The sequence below is a fragment of the Malania oleifera genome, chromosome 1 (genome assembly GCF_029873635.1).
Source record: "Malania oleifera isolate guangnan ecotype guangnan chromosome 1, ASM2987363v1, whole genome shotgun sequence".
Taxonomy (NCBI): Eukaryota; Viridiplantae; Streptophyta; class Magnoliopsida; order Santalales; family Ximeniaceae; genus Malania; species Malania oleifera.
The window spans coordinates 148,357,779-148,383,901 of record NC_080417.1 but is presented as its reverse complement, the minus strand read 5'-3'; the positions used below and the strand labels follow the sequence as shown (position 1 = coordinate 148,383,901).

The 26,123-nt window shown below is 35.7% G+C and overlaps 1 protein-coding gene across 2 annotated transcripts in view; it reads left to right on the top strand.

Annotated features, from left to right (window-relative positions):
- Positions 1-9,374, top strand: part of LOC131164985 (putative aconitate hydratase, cytoplasmic) — a 31,983-nt gene extending 22,609 nt beyond the window's left edge. For both annotated transcript variants that reach the window (XM_058122566.1, XM_058122574.1), the window contains exons 15-20: positions 5,244-5,365; positions 6,448-6,546; positions 6,651-7,130; positions 8,241-8,339; positions 8,430-8,672; positions 8,856-9,374. In XM_058122566.1, coding sequence (XP_057978549.1) covers positions 5,244-5,365; positions 6,448-6,546; positions 6,651-7,130; positions 8,241-8,339; positions 8,430-8,672; positions 8,856-8,930 — 1,118 coding nt within the window. In that variant the 3' untranslated portion in view covers positions 8,931-9,374. The remainder of the gene's footprint in view (positions 1-5,243; positions 5,366-6,447; positions 6,547-6,650; positions 7,131-8,240; positions 8,340-8,429; positions 8,673-8,855) is intronic.
- The last annotated feature ends 16,749 nt before the right edge of the window (positions 9,375-26,123 follow it).

Here is a 26,123-nt window from a genome sequence, read left to right as displayed (position 1 = left end):
TTCACCTCATACACAACATAAGTGTATTTAACTTGTAATATATTAGTCCTAAAACTTACATTATTATGTCTATTAACCATTTCTAAAGTTCCACAAAGAAGTCCATGCTTTACTATTTATTTTCGTTATTTTTTCAAATCGAAATTGAAATTTCCGTCAAAATTTCCATCCTTTTGGAGCTTTGAAATTTAAGTTGGAATCGAAATTTAAGACCTTGGGTATTCTTCACTGGCCTTTGACTTATTTAGGAATTCCTTTAGATGAGAATCCTCAGTCCCAGGGCTTTTTGGGATCCAGTGGCAGCTAAGGTCTCTAAACATTTTGTGTGTGTGTGGGGGTTATTTATTTATTTATTGGGAAGTTGCATTACTTTAATCTAGCTGTCTCTCTCTTCTTTTTTTATCCTTGTTTAACACTTTCCTTTTTTTTTTTTGGGGGAAGGGGGGGGGGGGGGGGGGGGGAGAGGTTGCTAGTCCGCTAGCGCGGATCATGACTTATGGCAAGGGGGAGAGGATCATCTTATGAGTTGGTACATTGGGGGATTGGGTATTCATAAGTTGAGGTCTAAGAGCAATGCTTTGCTGGCAAGTGGTTATGGTGGAATTGTGGAAACAAATTCTCTACAGAATAGGGATATCAAAAGTAAATTTGGTCTATAGGACACTGTGTGGGATGCTAAAAGCGCAGGGAGTTTGCAGGTATCTCCTTTCTTTTTCCTTGCATCAAAGTATAAAGTGGAGATGGTTGTAGAGTTTGATTTTGGAAGGGTCCCAAGATAGGAAAATTGTGTTTTTAGTTGCCTTATATATATATTTTTTGTCTTGCTTTGCATCCTGATGCACTTATTTCTTTTTTTCTTGTTATTAATGACATTTGAGGTTTCTTGAGATTTTAAATTTCTGAAGATCTTAATGATCGGGAGACTAAGGGGCTTTCTTCTCTTCTAGTTTTGCTTGGATCCTTCTCAATATTCTTGTGTTAGGAATATCAGACTCTGGCGTTTGGATAATTTTGGTGTTTTTTCATGTAAATAATTTGAGTTTCATCTAAATCATATGCACCATTCGTTTGCTATCACTAATCATCTGCGAAAAACTAAAACTCCTTCAAGTGAAAGGCTTTTGTGTGGATTGCCATTTATCATAGAGTTAACACCAACAATTTTTTGCAGGTTCGTACGCAGTACATCACCCTTTCCCCTTACATGTGTGTTATATGTTATGCCAATAGTGAGGATCATGTGCATTGATTTCCTCATTGCTGTGTGGCTCAGTTTTTACGAAGTAAGCATTTTTATTTGTTGGGAGATCATTGGATTTTTCCTCAATCTTCGAAGGAAGTCTTGTTGACTGATTTTTCCTTCTGTGGAAAATAGAAGGCAGTAAGGTTTTGTCACAGTGTGTTGTGTTGCTTGCAGCAGTGTGATTTGGTTGGAGAGGAGTGATTGGTTTTACATGATCATGCTTCATCAATAGATCTTATTTCGGACAGGGTTGTGTTTTTTTTTTTTGGCATCATTGTGGGCATTTATTACTGGGTTTTTTTGGCAGTATGGCCTGCCCTAATATTCAATGTGATTGGTCAGCCCTTTTAGCTTAGTCCTTTGCTTTTCTCTCTGTTGTAGTTTGTTGTTGTTGCTTTCTTTTGTTGTGTGAGGATCTCTGATCCTTTTTTTGTATTTTTCTCCTCACTTAATGGATTTATCTTGTTCTTTCAAATATATATATATAAACAACAACAACAACAAGCCTTTAGTCCCACTAGATGTGGTTGGCTACATGAATCCTTTTCCACCAGTTCACCCGACCAAGAGCTTTTTCTTCTATTAGATTAAGGGCTATTAAATCCTTCCTTACTGCCTCATTCCAAATTATTTTAAGCTTACCCTTACCCTTTTTCATGCTAGTAACAACACTTAACTTGCTCTTCCTCACAGGTGCTCTACTAGGCTTGCGTTTCAAGTGCCCAAACCATCTAAGCTGCCCCTCCCTTATCTTGTCTTTGATCGGTGCTATCCCTAAATTATTGCGTATATGCTCTTTTTTTACTTTATCTTTTAATGCTATATCACTCATCCACCATAACATTCGCATTTCAATAACTTTTACTTTTTGTACATGTTTCTTAGTTGCCCAACATTTTGAACCATAAGCATAGTCGGCCTTATAGCTGTTTTATACAACCTTTCTTTTAATTTTAAGGGTATTCTACGATCACATGACACACCTGACGCACTCCACCATTTTACCCAACCTATTTTAATTCTATGTACTATGTCTTCTTCAATTTCCCTTTCTGCTTGCATAATATATCCAAGATATCTAAATTTATTAGTGTTATTAATATCTTGATTATCAAGTTTAATCTCTTCTCCATTACTACTCCTTACATTATGATATTACATTTCATATATTTTGCCTTATTCCTACTTATCCTAAATCCTTTAGACTCTTAAGTGGCTCTCCAAAATTCTAGCTTAGATTCCACTCTACTCCTACTATTATCAATCCACACGATATCATCTACAAACATATACCAAGGGATCTTATTTTGAATATTCCGAGTAAGTTCATCAATCACTAAAGTAAAAAGATAAGAACTCAAAGTAGAACCTTGGTGTACACCTATTGTGATTGGAAAATCTCTAAATTCCTCCCCTATAGTCCTAACGCTAGTTAGTACTTTATTATGCATATCCTTAATGACCTCAGTATGTCTACTGCAAATCCACTTCTTTTCTAAGACCTACCAAAGAACTTCCCCAAGTAATCTATCATAAGCTTTCTCTAGGTCAACAAAAACTATATGCAAGTCTCTTTTCTTTTCCTTAAAGTTTTTTATTAAGTTTCTTAAAAGATAAATAGCTTCTGTTGTTGATCACTCAGGCATAAAACCAAATTGATTTTATGAAATTCTCAGTTTTAGTCTTATTCTATGTTCAATTATCCTTTCTCATAATTTCATCGTATGACTCATAATCTTAATTCCACAATAGTTATTACAGTTTTGAATATCATCTTTGTTTTTGTATAAAGGTACTAATGTATTTTTTCTCCATTCTTTTGGCATTTTCTTGGTTTTTATAATAATGTTGAATAGATTAGTTAACCAAATATTTCCTTAATCCCTTAAACATTTCCGAACTTCAATTGGTATTTTATCTGGTCCTATAGATTTCCTGCTTTTCATCTTTTATAATGTCATCTTAATTTCAAGAGCTTTAATTTTGTGAATAAATTTCGTATTTTTAGTTTTATCCTCATTTGCCACTTTCAAGTTCAATCTTTCATTTTAATTTTCATTAAACGACTTATCAAGTATCTTCGCCACCTCTCTTTTATGTCTTTTTCTCTAGTTAAGACATTATCATTCTTGCTCTTTTTACATTTTAGATCACCTAAATCTTTGCATTTTCTTTATGGCTCTAGCAAGTTTACAAATGTGTTTTTCTTTGTATTTAGTATATTATCATAAGCTCTATCTAGCTTCACTTATAGTTTTTTTTTTTTTCACCTCTTTATATTTTTCAGATTTTCTATATTTCAACAATTTTGACATATTTTATACCAAATTCTTTTTGTCTTAACGATTTTTTATACTTTTTGATCCCACCACCAACTTTCTTTACTACTCGAGTATCTTCCTTTGGTCTCACCTAAACCTCTTTTGCTATCCTTATGATAGAATTAGCCATTTTATTTTGAATAGTATTTGCATCTACCTTATCCCTACAATCCAATCACACTCTTTAATCGTTGTATCTTTGAATTTTACTATATTATCTCCCTTCAAGCTCCACCATCTAATCCTTTGTGTTCATTTATGTTACTATTTTCTTTTATTTTTTAATATGTATATCTAATACTAGGACTCTATGTTGTGTAGCCAAACTTTCACTTGGGATAACTTTACAATCCTTACTAGATAGACGATCGCCGTTCCTAGTTATGAAGAAATTTATTTGGCTTTTATTATGCCCATTCTTGAAAGTTTTAAGAGTTCTTCTCTTTTAATAAAACAAGTATTTAATATAACCAAATCATAAGACATGGCAAATTCTAAGATTGTATCATTGACCTCATTTTTATCTCCATATCCATGGCCTCCATGTATCCTCTCATAGCCTATATTATTCTTTCCACTGTGTCCATTCAATTCAGCTCCTATGAATGTCTTTTCCGATGTTAGTATCCCTTGTAAAATACTATCCATTCCCAAAATTATCTTTTAAAATTTTCTGCTAAGCCTATTTGGGGAGCATAGCACTAATGATGTTCACTATTTCAAGGCCTAGAGCTACCTTGATTTTAATGATCCTATCCCCTATTCTTTTAACATCAACTACATTCTCTTTTAGGTCTTTATCTAAATTAATTTCCATCCTGTTTTTATGTTTCTCTTTTCCGATGTACCAAAGTTTAAATCCTGATTTTTCAATTTCTCTAACTTTCTCTCCTACCCATTTCGTTTCTTGAAGGTAGATTAAGTTAATTTTCCTTCTAATCATTATTTCTACTATTTCCATACTTTTTTCGGAAGAGTCGCTATATCCCAAGTTGCTAATTCAATCTTAGTTTCTTATGCTAACCTATTAGCCCTCCCCCTTCTATATTGATCAGACCTATTCCTTGGCCTAGGTGAATTTGGTAAGAATTCATGATAATAAGATCTAACAAATATATATATATATATAAATAAAAAATAAAAAACAAAATATGCGTTCTTGAAAATTTCCTTTAGTAGGAGAAATATGGAGGTTTTCTCATTAGAGCAGTATTGAGATGCTCAGAAAGAAGCTTCAGTTTGAGATGGTTTCACAGCATTTCTTTGAGAAAAACAAGTGAAATATGTTGATTAAAAGTTCAAATCATGTCAAACGTTTGTATACACCAAGAAAATGCTACTTTTTCTCTGAAATTTTGGGGGAAACCTGGAACCATAAGTTTCCATGTGGCTAGATGTGTTAAATACCTCAATATTTTCTGTTCATCTATTCCAAGCATATTTAGCTTCTTTTTGTTGCTCAAATTCCTTTCCATATAGCTAGATATGTTAAATACTTGAATATTTTATGTTCTTTTTTTTCTTTCCCATCTTGTCCAAGCATGTTTAGCTAATTTGTTACTTAAGAAATTTAAGCCTTCTGCAACTTCCATGTTCTTGTAACTATTCTGTCGATCTCCATATCCAAGGCATCCCAAAAAAAGGGGAAAATTTTATGCTTCTGGTTTATTCTTTTGCAGACATTATTGCTGCTGCTGTGCTGTCTGGAAATCGAAATTTTGAAGGTCGTGTTCATCCACTGACTAGAGCTAACTATCTTGCTTCACCTCCATTGGTTGTTGCGTATGCACTTGCTGGCACGGTATGTAACAAATGGTGCTGGCAATATTTTTGTTTATCATTCTGCCTCTATGGAAATTTCACTTATTGATCTTAGAAGGCATTTTATTTTAAGTGCAAAAAAGGAATAAATTTCATGTAGGGAAATATAACATGTTGAAGTTGCTTGCATTTTCTTGTTTTAGTGTAGCATCTTGTTATAGTACAATTCTAAAAAGGATCAATGGCAGATTCCACTTGGAGAGTTGATGTGGCCTTGTGGGCCTTTCAAATTGGTTTATAAATGCGCCTCCCATGTTATCAGCAACTGGGGCACTTGATGAGCAACACAGCCTAGCGCCCAACTGTGTTTGAAGGCTAAGGCTTAGTTTGTGCGCCAAAAAGGAGCTTTTAAAAAGAAAAGTTGATCTTGAATGTTTCACAAAGCCTAAAATGTCCAAAATGATCAAAATGGATGTCATTTTAGGAGACGTAATATTTTGTAATATTTAAAAAAAAAAAAAATGCCCCCAAAGACACCCATAGAACAGAAAAATGAATTATTTATGGCAAAAAGCTAAGCTTTTAGCTTTTAAAAGCTCCAGACTGTAACTTTTTGAAAATTCACTAAAAAGTTTGAAAGCTAGCTTGTAGAAGTTGGAAAAGCTGTTTACCAGACATGCTATACTTAACTTCTACTTGAAAACAGAAGTTCATTCAAAAAGGGGCCATCTCACACTTAAGATATGTCAATACAGCAAAGTCTACCAATCTGGCTTTATGCAGATTCTTGGGATGTAGTGAGATGCAATAAGCCTCAAGTAAATGGATAGTCTTTTTTATTTGTTTTTCAAATTATGCTTCAAGCTTTTCTTAGTGCCTCATGACCTTATGACATGGCTCCTGTGAAGCCTGATTTATTACTTGTACCTTCTGCTCTTGTGACGTGACATGTCACACATGTGAAACACGGATACTTCTAGATGATTGCAGTATCTGTATCATATCCATATTGGGTACTCATACTCCTTGGGTACTCAGTTGTTTGAGATATTTCAAAATGCATCTTGATGCGGAAGTATTTACTGGTAACTGTTAAATCTTTTTCAAAATTCTGCTTCCCAGGTTGACATAGACTTTGAAAAGGAGCCAATTGGAACTGGAGAGGATGGTAAGAACGTGTATTTCAAGGATATCTGGCCAAGCAATGAAGAAATTGCTGAGGCAGGTTACTCAAAGCTTAGAGATATTATGAGGGTCTCTTCTTAGAACTAGCATTGTCTAGTTACTGGTGTTTTTTACTTATTTATTTATTTTTTCATTTGTAGGCTGTTCAATCGAGTGTTTTGCCTGATATGTTTAAGAGAACTTATGAGGCTATCTCAAAGGGTAATCCCATGTGGAACCAGCTCCCAGTCCCAGCTGGCAGTCTTTACTCTTGGGACCCAAAGTCTACGTACATTCATGAGCCTCCATATTTTAAGGACATGACGATGAACCCTCCAGGACCTCATGGGGTGAAGGATGCCTACTGCTTGCTCAGCTTTGGTGATAGCATTACCACTGATCATATTTCTCCAGCAGGGAGCATCCACAAAGACAGCCCGGCTGCAAAATATCTCCGTGAACGCGGGGTAGGTCCCAAGGACTTCAATTCTTATGGTAGCCGTCGGGGCAACGATGAAGTGATGGCAAGGGGCACCTTTGCCAATATTCGCATTGTCAACAAGCTGTTGAATGGAGAAGTGGGCCCAAAGACAATTCACATCCCAACAGGAGAAAAGCTTTATGTGTTTGATGCTGCAATGGTATGTTCCATTAGGTTTAATTCTTGCTGCCATTTGGTCCCAATCTTGAATAGCATTATTTTATGTCTTGAGTGCATGTATAGAAAATATGTTCATATGTTCATTCTTGGACCACCTTCCTTTCAGTTTTTTGTTTGATCTAATAACTAATTTACATGATATCTCTGAAATGGTATACCTAAAATCTTAAATGTTCCACTGATGTTGTTTTGATATCAAAGAATTTGTTGATATTTTAGCAATTATTGTGCACAATGGCATTGGTTATTAATGACCAAATAATGAACAAAATCGGTGAACTTTCATAATTTATTTATCAGGTGGCTTGCTTCATCTTCGATACGACATGAAGATGAACTGGATTCTTGACTGAGAGCAAGTGGAATTTTTTTTTTGCAAGTGGGGAAATGGTCCATGATCGCATAAATTGGCGGAAAAGGATTCATATTAGCCGACCCCACTTAGTGGGACTAAGGCTTGGTTTTGTTGTTGTATGTGGGGAAGGGAATCTTCTCAATTTTTTTTTTTTATTTTTTCGAGACTTGAATTGCTATGTCTATTACAGAAATTGGTCAGGGTCAGTTGATATAATTCATGTGGAGGCAACTCTTTACCATTGAAATGGGATGAAAAACTGTTTCTTGTGGGTTGAGGTGGGGGAGTTTTGATTTGCTGTCATTTGAAATACTGTTAGCCGATCCCTCCTATTGGGACTTAAGGCTTAGTTTTTTTGTTGTTGGTTTTTTATCATTTGAAATCCTGTTGAGCCTATACAAAGTCACTGCATCTTGAAAAGTTGAGATGTATATGCATTCGTGGTTTTGTTTGTCTCTTGGAACTAGTTGAATAGTATTTGTAATTTTTGAAACGTGTGCATTCTTGTTTGTAGTCCGGCATTTTGTTTCTCATTTTTCTTTCTTATTTTCTTTGCTGTTTATCTTTTTTCTTTTAAGAACTTACCGCTCCTAGTGCAGGGTGGGAGGGGTGTGTGGAGGAATTCCTAGGGTTTCTTTTTGACATGAATTTTTGTAACTGAATATGCTGATTGCAGTACACCACCATTGTGTCATGAAATTTTTTATTGAGTACTGAGGGCTATCCAATTTGCAGAGGTACAAGGCTGCTGGGCAGGATACTATTGTCTTGGCTGGAGCAGAGTATGGAAGTGGCAGTTCTCGTGATTGGGCGGCCAAAGGCCCAATGCTACTGGTTAGATAATTTTTTGTTCTACCTAATCTGTTTTATTGGGTCTGTTATGCAGATGGTATTGTCGCTTACTATTTTTCTACTAAAAATCAGGGAGTGAAAGCAGTGATTGCCAAGAGCATTGAGAGAATTCACCGTAGTAATCTGGTTGGAATGGGCATCATTCCTCTTTGTTTCAAGCCTGGTGAGGATGCAGACACATTGGGTTTGACAGGTCACGAGCGCTACACAATAGACCTTCCAAGTAAAGTCTGTGAGATAAAGCCTGGCCAAGATTTTACTGTCAGAACCAACAGTGGAAAATCTTTTACATGCACAGTCCGCTTTGACACCGAGGTACTTATCTTGCCATGTGTCCACGCGGGGTTTTTGGGGCGGGGGGGAGGGCGGAGAGCAGGGGATGTATTAAGATGCAACTTACGAGAGCTTCAGTTAATTTTGTCCATCTTGCATTCATTTTCTGAGATGATTTCTTTGTTTTTGAATGAATGTCATGACTTCATTGTATTGCATATGCAGGTTGAGTTGGCATATTTTGATCACGGAGGCATTCTTCCATATGTTATCCGGAGCCTGATAAATGATAATAAGTGAAAGGAATTTTGGAGCAGCAGCCTTCCCAGTTCCCACCCCATCTACATGCATTTTTATTGGAATGTTCCATACGGCATCAGTTAGCTTCTATGTGCATTACAGATAATCGTAGGGTGGGCTTCTATCTTCACCAGCAAACAAGATTTCTGTTTATCTGGACGTTCAATAAAGCGGGGAAAGAGAATGATATGATTCCGTCTTTTGGATGGATGAACATGGCTTTCATACGCATTGCCTAATTTGCAAGGCAATGACGTGAAAAGAGTATTAGGATCAGTAACAATAATTGTAATGCATTTTCTACATGACAGGGTATATACTGTCTGTTTTGTTGTCTTATACCCATATCCTTTGAGCTTTTAAGTCAATTTGGCGGTGTATTAGTGTATATTATACTGTTACATACGAGTGCTGTTCTTGAATAATAGGAACTTCGTTTCACAATTTATCGGTCTTCTAAAAAACTAGTGAGTGCTTGTCACAAAATTTCATTCTTGTTACGCGTGTGGATAGGGAGCCAAGGTTGGATATGGTAGTCTTAACATGCTCCAAATGCCTCTGTTGCGCCTTGGGTGCATCTGAATGCTACCCTTGTGAAAATATTTGCAGTGGTGGAAGCTCTTTGTAGTTTGACCTATTAAGATTTTTGAATACTATTTTCTAACTAGATTGGGGAATAAAGTATGCTATTTTTAAGAGTTAGGTGGAGTCATGATCATGCTTTACATTTGATCTGGCATGGCTTAATAGTTGGTCAGATTGATTTGAAGTTGAGGTCGCATGATTTTTAGAAGTTTTTTTTTTTTCCCCAAATTTTTTTTTTTCTTATAATGTGAATTTGTGAAAAAAATATATGATTACTTTTACTAAAACGACCTTGACTGTTCTTATCTGTAATGATTTTTCTTGCATGGCCAAAAGAAAATGTTTAGGATGTCCAGCCTTCAGCAACCGGAAAAAGAAAAAGAAAAAATAAAAAATCATTAGGAGGGCCATTGGGCTTCAAGAACAAAAGAAGATATAATCCATATCTCATCTCAAAACCTCAGTCAACTTAACTAATTAGGAAAAAAAAAGTAAAAATGAATAATTATTTCACCTTTTTGACATCTTGAAAAAGATTACAAATTAAGACGTGATATTTTGAGCCCTAGCTAGCAACACCACATGCTCATTTAAATGAGTTCACGACGCTCGGAAGGGTCTTATGAAACTTTTAAAAATTAGAAGTCCACCTTCTTTGTATTGTTATCAGTTGATTTGTTAATATTATGCACTTTTTGGCCCAAAAAGGGAAGGCATGTTGCGCCGATGACCTATTTTTTCTCTTGAGACTTGTAATCTTATTGAAGGAACAAGAAGCACGATTCATCAAACTTAGGCAGCTACATGCGGACAAGCACACATCACAATTGAAGTTACCAAATTACTCAAAAAGACCTACTTGAATATGTTGTTATTTTCTCCTCTCTATATAAAATCACACTAAACATATTTTACAGTTCATAATATACAACCAAAAACACAAGGTGTAACGCCTCGTACCCGCCATATGGGGCCCAGGGTGTTATGAGACCAATCTGGTGTCTCTGATACCATTCACGCAGTAGAACTAATTAAACAACTCCAAACGAAATATCAGAGTTCTATATACATATATAAACAAACCCATAAAAGAGTATACCAAATCCTCCATATTACATAACTAGGAAAATTTTAACATAAAAACAGTATATAAACTTGTTCTTTTATCTACTCACAACTAAACCCTGTCACAGAGCTTTCTAAGCTCGATCACCTGAAGGACCTGAAAAGAATAAGTATTCGACGGAGTGAGACACCTCTTAGTAAGGAAGAAAAAACTATAAACAGTGTATGACAAAGAGTTTAATACATACCAAAAGTAATTTTCTGATAATCAATAACATAGAAGTTGAGAAATCACATCACTAATAATCTAACTGTCATATGATATTATACACACAATCATAGTTGCTTTTACTGATAATTCCCGAGAATAAGGAAGATTACCCGCCCATACAAGTAACTTCCCTCTACTCTAATGATAATACCAAAGCACTCACCTTACTCAGTAAACCCTCGGGTTATGTATCCAGGTAAAGTCTCCCTGAATAGGGAAACTTACCCGTCCATACAAGTAGCTTTCCTTTGCTCAGGTACCAAAAGAAAATTACCAGGGCACTCGCCTTCCTCAGCAAGCCCTCAGGTGGAGAATTCTACTTTACCATAAATACTTATGTAATTGTAGTTACACGCATCCAATAGGCATTTGAGTGTTATCATGATGCAACATACACGCAGTTAAATGCAGTCCAGTACTAGTTTACATAGTGCATACACGCACACATACACATGATCAGTAATCCTGGTGTCGTCACACCCTTTGGCCCGAAATCGGTCGTTGACAATCCGACGTTGGCCCGTAGCCAACCTACGAAACACAATGCAACCGACACATGGCTAGTCACCGACTCCCATGGCATCGTATCGGCGCTAACTAGTGGATCCACACCCTTCGGCCTGATCTGCAAGTATAGGCTCACGCCCTCGGATATAGAGCCGGACACTCTTGCCTACGTGGTTGGCGATAAACACACGCCCTCGGATATAGAGCCGAATACTCTCAGTACCTAGAACAATTCGAAACCCCGTTCCTAGTAGCATTTCAACAGTCGCACACACATGCATGCTCATATAACCAAACACACCACACCCATTTGGTAATCTAAATCATGGTTTTCTAAACAAATACAATTTGAACAAGTCAAGGCACGACCATCCCAATAACACAGTATAAATCAACATATACGTTCGGTTTTCAACAAAACCAGGGATGCAGCCCATTGCCCCCTTTTTCCCAAAACTGTAATAATGAAAAACCCATAGTTTTCCCCGTTAGACCCCCCCAAAATGAGTAGCCAAAACGCACACAGGACCGTGAACCACAGTTCCACCGAATCCGATTTCAAAAATAACCAATATAAACACAGTTCCCCTTACCTTTTCCTCGAATAGCAATCCCGAACTCTAAGGCCCCTAAACAGCTAACCGAGTTCCAAAACCTACAAATCACAGTACAAAATATACTCACAAGATTGTTTCCTACAAAACTACAGGATCAGAATTGAAAACCGAGCCTTACCTCGATTTTACGCTGAAACCCAAAAATCTCCAAAACAGGATTCCAATCCGTAGAACTTGTAGAGAATCCTTCCATGATCCTTGTGGTAACTTCAGATTCATGATTCTAGCAATGATCGACGAAGAATTCTAGAGAGAGGAAGTGTAGGGAGAGTTCTAGAGAGAGAGAGAAAGATATTTGATGTTTCTTAATGATTAAGAAAATGAAATTTCTATTTATAGAACCTTTGACCCGGGAAAATTTGTCGATGAAATGGTGTCCTCGTAGACAAGGCCCTATTGTCTTCTCGTCGACGAGACGATGGATTCGTCGACAAATCCTGATATTCCCGATTTCCCGAAACTCCTCAGCTTTTCCTCGTCAACGATTCTCTGAATTTCATCGATGAGAAGGACGAAGACTTCGTCGACGAGGCCTGCTCTTTTACCAAAATGCCCCTCTCTTTAAATATTTAAACCCACTTATCACGGTTCGGGTTCTTACACATAATTTCCTTCAAAACACAATTTATGCCTATTGTAACGACCTGCTTAACTTATCACATAATAAACATAAATAATAAAAATATCAACCCGAACTCGTGGGTAGCGGGGAATAGCTTGACATAAAACAGCGAAAACCTAAGCAGTAGTAAAAATAATTTACATCCATCAAACCATTAATTACATAATACTAGAGTTTACTGCATCACCAAATACTGTATTTATATACAACCACCAAAATATCAAAATAACTCTAGGATCATACAAAAAAAATCTACTGATTCTAGTACAAGACTTACCCTCATAACGGACTAACTCGACAAACTCAACGGCGGCCACGACCCGCCAGTCTTTCAGGGTCTCCTGAAAAAAATTATTTAAGTTCGGGGGGTGAGACACTTCTTAGTAAGGGAAAATAAACTAAATACAGCTGTGTGGCAACATGAATATATAATGCAGTTATACATATACAATACGTTTCATACATTTGTAAACATTCGTCATAACATACTGAATCATTATATACTTTCATATTTTTCTAGTAACTTATATCATTCATAAATTGTCTGTTATATTTAATAATACTGAAAACAAACCCAAGATGAATAGCTAACTGATGTCATGTATTACCCCCCATGACGGGTTGTGCATGTCATGTATTACCCCCCATGACGGGTTGTGCAGCCCGAAGGCGGGACCTAATAATGGCTGGCCAACCACTACCGAGTCAAAAATGTCTGTAAGTACGATGGGCCCGCCACACCCTGGTCCGGACTGTCAGTTGGACGTCTACAACTCTACACTGAAAGCCACATCGACTATCCATCTCCCACCCCCTCGTGGGGTGGATAGCACAAGTCTGAACATAGATATCTGATCTATATAGCTACGGTACTGAGCTCTTGAAACTGAACTAAACTAACATCTGGGATCTGATAACATATAATACATGATATTATAGCATCTTTCATAATTTCATAAATACAGCCTCACGCCGAACATTTCATAATCATGGCCTCGTGCTGAACATTTCATAATTACAGCCTCGTGCCAAACATTTCATATATACAGCCTTGTGTCGAACATTTCATATATACGGCCTCGTGCCGAGCATTTCTTAATTACAGCCTCGTGCCAAACATTTCATAATTACGGCCTCGTGCCGAACATTTTATATACATCATTCTGAAAATAAATTAATTATCATGTATTTCAAAATCATCATATATCGCATTATTACGTAATTCTTGAAAACATGCTTATTCGTAAAATTGCCGTAACATAATACATTTCATGAAAATAATACTCATGCCACACAATGCTGAATTAAATCATACGTTCCAATTTAAAATCGTAATTACTATAGACAGCAGTATTTTCCCAAATATGCACTTATTCCATAATATTCAAATATCGTACATATTTTTTAGAAAATCAATTTGCTCATAAATAATAGTAATTTGCGTGAAAAATAACTGCTTTAGTTTATTCCCTTACCTGGCTACTGAGAAACCCCCTAAAATATCCTAGTCTAACACCCTTAGGGTTTCCTGATCAATTCCCTGAAAATGAAAACTTCCAGAACTAAACTTCAGTATTTTCACATGTATATCATTTCCTATAACTATCGTAAGACCAAATTCGGCATAAAAAACCTTATCTCAACTCAGGGATGAATTTCAACAGAGTTCCACCAAGGATCTGCTCCGGCAGATATGTAGAGAACTTCTCCAGGAGCATCGTGGTGGCTTCAGATTGTCGATTCGGCGAGGGACGGAGCCGGAATCAAAGAGAGAAGAGAGAGAAACCGTAGGAAGAGAGGGAGAGTGAGATTTTTTATAAATTTTTGATGTTTAATCCAGGTTTTTGATATTTATAGGACTGGATTCGTCGACGAGTCACGTCATCTTGTCGACGAGTCTTTCAATAATTTCGTCGACGAAACCCACTCCTCGTCGACGAAATTCAGACTTACTTCAAAACCTTTCTCGGTATTTTCTCGTTGATGAATCTTGCCTTCGTCGACGAAGTCGATTTCCTCCTTTTGTTACTATTTCCATTTCCTTTCCTCTTTATTATTTAAATCCCATTATTATTCGGGTCGTCACACCTATCAAGGTCATCATCACATAAATACCCAATATGTACACAAGACTCCTTTCGTCCAATGCATGTCATGTTTAACCCCTATGATTGGGTTGTGCAGTCCAAAGATTGGACTTAACCTTGGTTGGCCGTCCAAAACTAAATCAAAGGTATCCCATCTGTAAGTGCGATTTGCTTCACATCCTGGTCCGGAAACAGGTGTGTACTACCCTTCTCAGGCCAAATCCACTATCCACCACCAACACTTTCACAACAGTGTGGCTGCACTAATACTCATCTGTAGCTACGGTACCGAGCATCCACCACACATCCGGCCCATCAGGACTCTTAAAACATATAATTGCAATTTATGCAACAACACAATATAGTTGTCTCATCATTTTCTCAACATGTAATTTGTAATAATATCTCATCAATATATCCAATAAGCCACGTGATCACTATCACACCATATAATAATAATCTCATCATTTTCTATCGTACAATTTGTCATAAATCTCATCAATATTTCATATCAAATATAACACCGTAAAATTTCGATTTGCTCAATTAGACAACAAAATTAAATAAACTCATGTCACATTATTTGTTTGATTATTATAATTTCACAAATTGCCTGCAGAATTTTTAAAATGCATACTCAGTAAATTTGATTAAAATGCGGGTAATGATCAACTCCCCATTTTAAAATTTAATCCCAAATATATTTGAATACCCAAACATGATCAAATCTCCGCAATTTAATTTAATTCCAAAATAATCCCAAAACCTAGGCATATGGAAATAATTGAATTAACATACTCAATTTAAATCAAAAATATATTTAAAATAAACCCTGACATAATCTAGTCCACTTACACTAGTCCTGGAGTGGTGCCTACAATGTGCGGATGATGAAATCTTCCTGATCAAATCTTTGGAGAGCAAAGTTGGGACCCGAGAATGATGTCCGTTCTTCAATTTGGTCAAGAAATAGTAGAGAAATTGTGTGAGAGAGAGAGAGAGAGACAGAGAGAGAAACAAAAAGAGCGAGAGAGTGAATTTAAGATTTGAGAAGGTGTAGAGACCCAAAAAATTTAAATAATAAGGAAAATAAAGAAAAGAGGTCTTTTGGTTTGGTGTAGACCAAACCGTCGATGGTCTCATGGCGCTCAGAAAAACCGTTGACGGTTAAGTGTTACAACAGCTGGGTAAATGGGTAAAACAGTTAAAATGGTTTGGTTAAAGACCAAACCGTCAACGGTTTTGAAGTCCACAAGAAAACCGTCGACGGTTTTGCTTGGCAGTGTTGAATTAAAAGGGAACCTATAGCTCATTTTATTTTGTAAAATCAAATCTCTCTCTCTCTCTCTCTCTCTCTCTCTCTCTCTCTCTCTCTCTCTCTCTCTCTCTCTCTCTCTCTCTCTCTCTCTCTCTCTCTCTCTCTCTCGCGGCAGCAGAACCCTTCCCTTTATCTCTTCAATTTGTCTCTGATTTTAGTCTGATTTGACGATCAGATGTCACCACAGGATCTTGGGAGCAACCCTAAGCAAGTTAGTCAGAGCAAAATTTTGATTTAGGCATTCTAGGCACCATAGGCACCACTCCAAGGTTGAGGTAAGGGAGATTAATTATCAGTTGTTTTACAGTTTAACTAGTTATTGGAGTATATGGGCCTTGGAACATGTGAATTTGATCATTATTCTGGGTTGAGTTGATTGAACTGGGAAAATATGATTTCAGGGTTTTGAGCTACGAAACACCGCTGATGTGGGTTTAGGATCTTCGCAGGTACTCTCTCAGTAAGTAGGTAAGGAGAATAAATTATAACATATATTTTTGAGAAATAAACTGGTTAATTAAAGTATGTGAAATTGAGAATACGGATATTTTCCCTGTGATTATTATATTATGATTATCAGACTAAATTTGTGTGGTATGAGGAATATGAAATAACTATTTTATATTGGGAATGTGATGAAATGAGATATACATATATATAGAAATGATGTTATGAGATATATGAATACGTTTTGAATGAACATAATAATATGAGATAAATTGACATGTTTTATACATATATGAAGATATGAGAAACACAGATAGGTTTTACTGAGAGATGATAATATATGTGATATACATATATGTTTTTCAGATAAATGATGAAATATGATATACAGATATGTTTTTACTGAGATATGATAAAATGTGAGATATAGATATGTTTTACTGAAATGATGATATACGTAATATGCATAGAGATGTTTTATACAGAATTGTTGAATTGATTTATATACAAATATGAGATGAAATGAATACAAATATGATGGATATGATACAGAAATGATGAGAATAATACTGATATGATGAGATATACAGACGTAATGAAATGTGAATACAGAAATGTGGAAATGAGAACCCTGATGGACAATAGTATATAGAGCACGGTACCGTTGTCAGTATTTGTGATTAGTGCAACCACACATCTGGTACAGAGTGTGGCGAGATATTCGATTAGGCTTGAGAAGGGTTATGTTACCCCCTAGGGTTCGGACTAGGATTAGGTAGGCCAATCGTACTGCAGACGCGTTTCCCATATTGATCTAACCGGGTAGGCCAACCGCAGTTAGGTCCAGCCTTCGGGCCACACAACCCGGTCATATGGGGTGAATGCATGACGATGTGATGTGAATATCCTCAGGATGGTTACTCATACATACGTGATAATTATATGACATATATGATAAACAACCATGAGCTACAGATGTGGCGTGTATTATATATTGGTGGATGCTCATGAGCTAGAAAATGTTTATGAAAAATGAAAAGTGAAATGAACAGCCATGGGTTACAAACGTGTTGTGCCATATGCTAGTGGATACCCATGGGCTAGAATGTGATTATGAATATGAGAAATGAAAGAATATGTATATGATATAAGAAATCAATGAGTATGTATATGATATGAAAAATGAAAGAGTATGAATATGGTATGAGATATGTAAGCTTATGTATATGATTATCGAAATGATATGAAAGTTCATGAAACTATGTTTATATATATATGATTATGAGTACAAATCTGTATATTTTTCCCAGTTGATATAATTATTTATGATGAATGTGATATGATATATTAAACTCTTGTTGCCACACACTGTAAATAATTTATTCCATCTTACTGAGAGATGTCTCACCCAGAATTTAAACATTTTAGGAAACCAAGGTAGACAAGTAGAAAGAGCTCCGAGGGAGAGGAGACCATAGTACCTTAGTAGTCAAGGTATGCGTTTTTGAGCTGGGGATGTGTTTTGTATGACCCCCAGAGTATTTTGTGGATTTTTGGGGATGTATATGTATGTGTGTATAGGTTATAGTACTTTGGTAATGTATTTTGAGACCTAGACACTTTATGTATTCCGCGGCATGGTTTGTGTGTATTGATGGTCAGATACCCGATATCCCATTTCGAGTTGGGCTATATTGATATATGGTGTCAAGGATATGTGGTAAATGATGGAATGTTATTATTTATTATTGTATGAAAAAAAATGATAGAAAAATCCGGTCGTCATAGTTTGGTATCAGAGCCTAGGTTGTTAGGTTTTGCAGACTTCAACGGAATACAATACCAGAGTATATGAATGAATGTTGATGAGAGTAGAGGATGGGTAGACTGGGATTTAAGTTAGTCATTGTTGGAGGATGAGATTGGAATTTAGGGTTCTATCTTGCAGCCTAGAGACAGGAAATTTCGTGGTGGTTTCTGTGTTTTTCCTGGGGTGACGATTTCAGAAAAGTCATAGTAAACTATCGTCGGTTATTGTTTATGAGTGGCGAGACTGAATCTTAAATTGGGAAATGAAATTGTTAATATGAATAATTATAAAAGAATATTTTATGGTTCATCGTATGATGAGTATATTTGTTGCGTTATAATGATAGAGTTCTAAGACTGTTTGTTCCATTTTTAGGGATGGACCATGGAAACAATAATACGAATGCTATAGGTGATGAGGCAGGACCTTCTAATTTGGGTGGCAAATATTCAGATGCAGTGTTGTGTAGTGTTACCCAGCAGGTGATGGTAGAAATGACCAAGAGTTCAGGGGAGCAAAGCTGCACGATCGAGCAATTCACACGTATGAATCCCCCGTCATTCTTTGGAGGGGTTGACCCACTCGCGGCTGAGGACTGTGTCTAGAGATAGAGAAGACATTGGCAGTTCTCCCTTGTACAAATGAGCAGAAAGTTCTATTTGCTACATTTAAATTGACATGAGAGGCTAAACGCTGGTGGAGATTAGCGAGATTATTGGAGGAGTAGAGGCCTGAGCTTATAGCTATGACATGGAGCCGCTTAAGGGAGATATTTTTCAAGCAGTATTTCCCCGCTACTACCCAAAATGCTAAAGCAGTGGAATTTTTAAATCTGACTCAGGGATACATGACGGTACAATAGTACACCGCCAGATTCATTAAGTTGTCCCATTTTGCCTCATACCTAGTGCCAGACAAGGAAAAGAAGGCAAGGAAGTTTGAGACCGGCCTGAGGCAGGGTTTATATGAGCAGGTAGTGGGCTTTCAGGTCCAAAATTTTTCAAAGCTGGTAGATAAAGTTACAGTTATATAGTCTAGCCTAAAGAGAGGTGCCCCAGCACAAAGCCAAAGGAAGAGGCCCACGCCTCCAGACTTTCAAGCAAGTACCAACCAGTGGCCTTGGAGGAGGCATGGTGGCAGAGGAGGTCAGAGACAAGGGATGGGAGACAAAACTATATAGGGTAGACCATTGTACCCTCCTTGTCCTAGGTGCCACGGGAGTCATCCAAGAGAATGTTAGGTCAGATAGGTGATTTGTTATCAATGCAGTCAACCTGGCCATATAGTGAGGGACTGTTGAGCACCGCCAGTTAATGCGCTTGCTCCTAGATCGTACCGAGGAGATCACAAGGAACCCTGAGGCGGTCTGTTGGCCTAACAAGGTTTTTCAATCGGTTTTGGTGATAACAAACAAAAAACTATTTAACTTGGAAAGGTTGAGTTTTTATGTTTCAATATGGTTCAAGTAAAGCTCAAGTATGGTTCAAGTAAAGATCAAGTATGAATCAAATGTGGGTCAACTAATCAATGATACAAGGAGAAACTTAGACATTTGCAGCTCAAGCAAAGAATTTCAAAAGACAGATTGAGGAGGATATCAAGCTTGGCATACAAAGTTTTAGGAAATATATTGTAAGTATTTCAAAAGCTAAAATATTGTTTGAAATATGTTTTGAAGCTCTTCCAAGAGATTATAAGGACTTAAGGACCTATTTAAGTATATTGAATCAAGTCTTGTAAAAATCATAAGAAAGCAAATCAGTTTTTTAAAGAAAAATATTTTTTAAAAACAGGTTCTTGGCAGATCAGATGACTGAACTTTTTAGTTCAGATGTCTGAAGTCACAACTTCAGATGATTGAACTTCATGTTCAGACATCTGAAGAATTACTTCAAACGTCTAAAGATTAAGTGTAGACGTCAAAAGATTTTATGGATCAAAACAGAAACAGGCAGTAGCAGTTTAGACGTCTGAACTCGTAACATCAAACATCTGAACCTGGCACCTTAGACGTCTGAAACCTCTCTCCAGACATCTAACCCTGTATCTAGTTCAAATTTTAAGGGGTTTCAGTAACTTCAGACGTCTGACCTCGAATCCTCAGACATCTGAACACTATTTAAAAGGCAAATTTTTAAAAAATCTTATTTTTTAAATTATAGCCGTTTGAACCACAAATTTTCTAACAACTTGGGAAACTCTCTAAGAAAAATCTTGCAACAAGGAAACTTGCTTGGAAGCCTATAAATACATGGTTCTTGTAAATAAAAAAAATACCAAGCATTGAAAATCTCTCAAGCTCTCTTGCTTTTAAAATCTTACCTTAATCAATCTCTTGCAAGCTGAAAATATTGTTGTTCTGATACTCTTGCTCATCAATTCCTGAAGAAAGATTACTAATTTCTCATATGGAGAAAAGGAATTTGGTGAAATTCTTGTAAAGCTTCAAAAGTGTATTTCCTTTATGATATTTATCTTTTGAAGTACATAGTTTCTATTTGTACTAATCTGCTCTTTGTGTGAGCATCTCTTGTACACTAGATTTTTTGATATTTCTCTTGTAGATTTTGGACGATTCCAGGATGTTGGATCGTTGACCAAACAAGGGTATATTGTTTGGAGAAGGCGGGCTCTTGCCTTGGCCAAGGAGTGATTGTAAACAAGCGTTGTTCCACCTTGTAACAAAACTGCTATAGTGGAATCCTTTGGTATTTTGCTAGAGGCAAGGACGTAGGCTGTGTTGAAGCTGAACCTCGTAAAAAACCTTGTGTCTTTCTCATCTCTTTACTTTCTATTCTCTGTACTAGCTGTTGTTGTATGATTTAAAAGTGTAGGTTGCATGTTTTAAAGTGAGAAAGAAACAAAGACTCTTGATATTTAGAAAGTACGTTTTGATTAACCATTTGTGGAAACCCAAAAGGGAGTACATTGGTTAATCTGCAGAAATCTTGATCAAGAGAAGTCCATACTAAGAGCTTATTCAAAGAAGGTGGTAAATATTTATAGGGAAATTAACAAAAGCACTAATATTCTTGATTAAGTGATTGAATTGCTTTGGTTTCATTGATTGACTTGTTAATTTAAATTTTAGTATTCTCAAGTGTGATTATTAGTTATCAATTGTGTTTTTCTTAGTATCATAAGCAAAAGCTCAAAAATTATTAAAATAAAAAAGAATTCAATTCATCCCCCCTCTTGGGAAGCTATTCCTAATTTCAATTGGTATTAGAGCCTAGTTATTGAAATTCCTAACAAGAAACTATAAAAAGATCTAATGGCAAATATTGGAGTAGCACCCTTCGGTGAAGGCCAATCCTCAACCCGTCTACCAATCTTTTGTGGACTCAATTATACCTTCTGGAAGAAGAGAATGGAAATATATCTCCAACACATGGATTGGAAAGCATAGGAAGTTGTTTTGGATGGAAACCTTATCCCCACTAAGATAGTTGATGGAAAACATATTCCAAAAGAAAAGAAAGATATGACCGACTTAGATTATAAAATGCTTCAAATAAATGCAAGCGCTATAAATGTGTTATACTGTACATTAGATGCTAATGAATTTAACCGAGTCATGACCGGCAAAATAACTTAGGAGATTTGGGACAAATTAGAAATAACTTATGAAGGAACCGTTGATGTTAGAGATAATAGGATAGACATGTTAACAAGCGAATACGACGCATTCAAAATGAATCCTAATGAAACAATATCAAGCATGTACACCAGATTTACCTATATAACAAACTCCTTAAGCGCTTTAGGAAAAACCTATACTACCTATGAAATGATTAGAAAAATTCTAAGAGGCCTTCCCTCTATTTGGGAACCAAAGGCTACAACTATCACGGAAGGTAGAAACCTTAAGACTACTTCTTTGGATGAACTTATAGACTCACTCCTCACCTATGAGATGGCCCTAAAAGAAAGGAATCCTGAACCAAAGCATAAAAGATCCATAGCACTAAAAGCATCTAGTCACAGCACTAGTGAAGAAGAAAGTGAAACAAGTGACTTTAGTCAAGATGAATTGGCATTCATTACTAAGAGACTAGGAAAATTCTACAGAAGAAATAAAAGGTTTCCTAGAAAGTTTAATAAAAAGAAAACCAAAAAAGGAGAGACAAGTAGGAAAGAAAATAAAGGAAAGAATGAACCAACAATTTGTTATCATTGCAAAAAACCAAGGCATATCAAACCGGACTGCCCTTTGTTCAAGAAAGACAAGAAGAAAAAGAAGGAAGCAATGAAGGCTACTTGTGATGACTCAAGCTCCAGCGAAACTGAAATTGAAACAAGTGAACAAGAGATGACAAATATATGCTTCATGGCAAATGACGAAGAGGTAAATTCTTACTACTCTTCAACCGAATCTCAAAATGAATCTTGTGATGAGTCATGTGATAGTATGCCATCTTATAAGGAATTACAAGCTGAGTTATTCTCACTTCATAAAAGATTTATAAAAATTTCCAAGAGAAATATAACTTTGAAAGATCAAAATCAAGAACTAGTGAAGCAACTTGAATCATTCAAAGCTATTGAAGAAGAAAGAAATACTTGTATTAAGAAGTTGGAAGAAGAAATAAATATAGCAAAACAAGAGTCAGATAAAACTCATAAAGATAACTTGATTAAGAAGGATCTAGAAATAAATGAACTCAAAAAGGTAGTTGAGGATAAAGAAAAGATTATCTATAATTTTACCAAAGGTAAAGAAAACTTTGAAAAGATGATTGAACAACAAAGGTTTCATGGGAACAAAGAAGGAATAGGCTACAACGGAAAAGAAAATAAAAGGAATAAAAAGCTATACATGGGATACTTTGTTAAGGAAGCTAAATACTATGCCAGCATTTCATTAAATAACAAACCACTTGCTATATGTGCAAGACTAAAGGTCATGTGATGTTTAATTGCCCATTAAAAAGAAAATATGTTAAAGTTCAAGGAGAATGGAAAGCAAATAGTGGAACTAACAACAAAACAAAGAAAATCAAAAGAATTTGGGTTCCAAAAACTAACACATAGTATCCTTCATTGAAGGTTTGCCTTAGGACAACAACGACAATGGACAAATGGTACTTGGACAGCAGGTGCTCAAGGCATATAACTAGTGACAAGACCAAGTTCACCACTTTAAAACAAAAGGATGGGGGATACGTCACCTTCGGCGACAATGCCAAAGGTAAAATTATTGGTATCGAAAAAATTGGTAAAGAACCTTCGCTCACTATAGATAATGTGCTATTAGTGGAAGGACTAAAACATAATTTTTTAAGTATTAGTCAACTAAGTGATAAAGGGTTCGAAGTAATTTTCATGAAAGAAAAATGTGTTATCCAAAATCCTAAAAATAAAGAAACTTTGTTTATAGCTCATAGAATAAATAATGTTTATTGCATAAATCTTGAGAAATTAGCAAATCAAAACATAACTTGTTTAACAGCTATGAATGAAGTAAGTTGGTTATGGCATAGGAAACTAGGTCATGCTAGCATGGGCCTACTATCCAAATCATCTAAGAAAAATCTTGTAAAAAGACTACCAAATACTAAATTCATAAAAGACAAGTTGTGTGATGCATGTCAAAAGGGAAAACAAGTAAAAACAAGCTTTAAAAAAAAAAAAAATACATATCCACCAAAAGACCCCTAGAACTCTTGCACCTAGACTTATTTGGTCCAACTAGAACCTTAAGCTTAGGAGGAAAATAATATGCTTTTGTAATAGTAGATGATTATTCAAGATTTACTTGGGTAATATTTCTAGCAAACAAAGATGAAGCTTGTAACCATTTGATAACCTTATGCAAGAAATTACAAAATGAGAAAGACTATAATGTAACAAGCTTTAGAAGTGACCAAGGAAGAGAGTTTAAAAACAAGGAAGTTGATAAATTTTTTAATGAACATGGAATAACTCATAATTTTTCAGCACCTAGCACTCCACAACAAAATGAAATTGTTGAAAGGAAAAATAGAACTTTACAAGAAAAGGCAAGAACAATGCTTAATGAAAATAATCTACCTAAATACTTTTCGGCGGAAGCTGTAAATACATCATGTTATATTGTAAATAGGGTATCAATAAGATCAAAAATAGATAAAACACCATATGAACTTTGGAAAGATAGAAAACCTAATATTTCCTATTTTCATGTATTCGGATGTAAATGTTTTATCCTTAATACTAAAGATGATTTAGGAAAGTTTGATGCAAAGTCGGATGAAGGTATCTTTCTAGATTATTCTACAAATAGTAAAGCTTATAGGATTTATAATAAAAGAACTTCTACTATTCTGGAATCAGTTCATATAACTTTTGATGAATCAAATCATCATGACATAAAAGATAAGAATGATGAAAAAGAAGACACTTCACAAAAAGAAGAAGACCTTGAAATAAAAGAAGAAAAGATTAATGATGCTCAAAATGAAAACTCTACAGAAAATCTGAAACTTCCTAAAGAATGGAAATATGATAAAAATCACCTAAAAGAACAAATTCTTGGTGAAACATCAAAAGGGATAACCACTAGAGCCTCACTAAAAAATAGTAGCAACCATTATGCCTTTTTATCTCAAGATGAACCCAAAAACATTGAAGATGTTTTAAATGATGATTCTTGGATTATAACTATGCAGGAGGAACTAAATCAATTTGAAAGAAGTCAAGTATGGGAACTTATACCTAAACCCAAAGATAAATCAATCATAGGAACTAAATGGGCGTTTAGAAATAAGAAGGATGAAAATGGAGTTGTTGTAAGAAATAAAGCAAGACTTGTAGCACAAGGGTATAATCAAGAAGAAGGAATTGATTACGATGAAACCTTTGCCCCTGTGGCAAGGATGGAAGCAATTAGGATGCTTTTAGCTTATGCAGCCCATAAAGATTTTAAGCTATATCAAATGCATGTAAAGAATGCATTCTTAAATGGATATATAAATGAAGAAGTGTATGTCAAACAACCTCCAGGTTTTGAAAATTCTAAAAATCCAAACCATGTATTCAAATTGACAAAAGCCCTTTATGGTTTGAAACAAGCTCCAAGAGCTTGGTATGAGAGGTTAAGTAAATTTTCACTTAAAAATGAATTTACAAGAGGAATGGTTGACAGTACTTTATTCATTAAATCCAAAAACAAAGATATGCTAATAGTTCAAATATATATGGACGATATTATATTTGGAGCTACAAATGAAGATCCATGCAAAGAATTTGCCACATGTATGCAAAAAGAATTTGAGATGAATATGATGGGGGAGCTAAATTATTTTCTAGAATTACAAATAAAACAAGCTGAAAATGGAACTTTCATAAATCAAACTAAGTGCATCAAGGATATGCTCAAAAAGTTTGATATGGAACAAAGTAAACCTATAGGAACTCCTATGAGTACATCTATAAGTCTTAATAGAGATGAAAAAGGAAAACAAGTAGACATAACACACTATAGAGGAATTATTGGTAGCTTACTATATTTAACTGCTAGTAGGCCTAATATTATGTTTAGTGTGTGTATGTGTGCTAGATTTCAATCAGCACCCAAGGAATCCCACTTAACAGCCGTTAAGAGAATTCTTAGGTACTTGGTAGGATCACTTGATCTAGGTTTATGGTATTCAAAGGACACTGATTTTAATATGATAAGTTACTCCGATGCTGATTATGCCGGATGTAAAATTGATAGAAAAAGTACAAGTGTCACATGTCACTTTTTAGGACAATCCTTAGTATCATGGTTCTCAAAGAAACAAAATTCTATAGCCTTATCAACCGCCGAAGCTGAATATGTGGCAGCGGGAAGTTGTTGTGCACAAATCTTATACATGAAACAACAACTAAAAGATTTCAA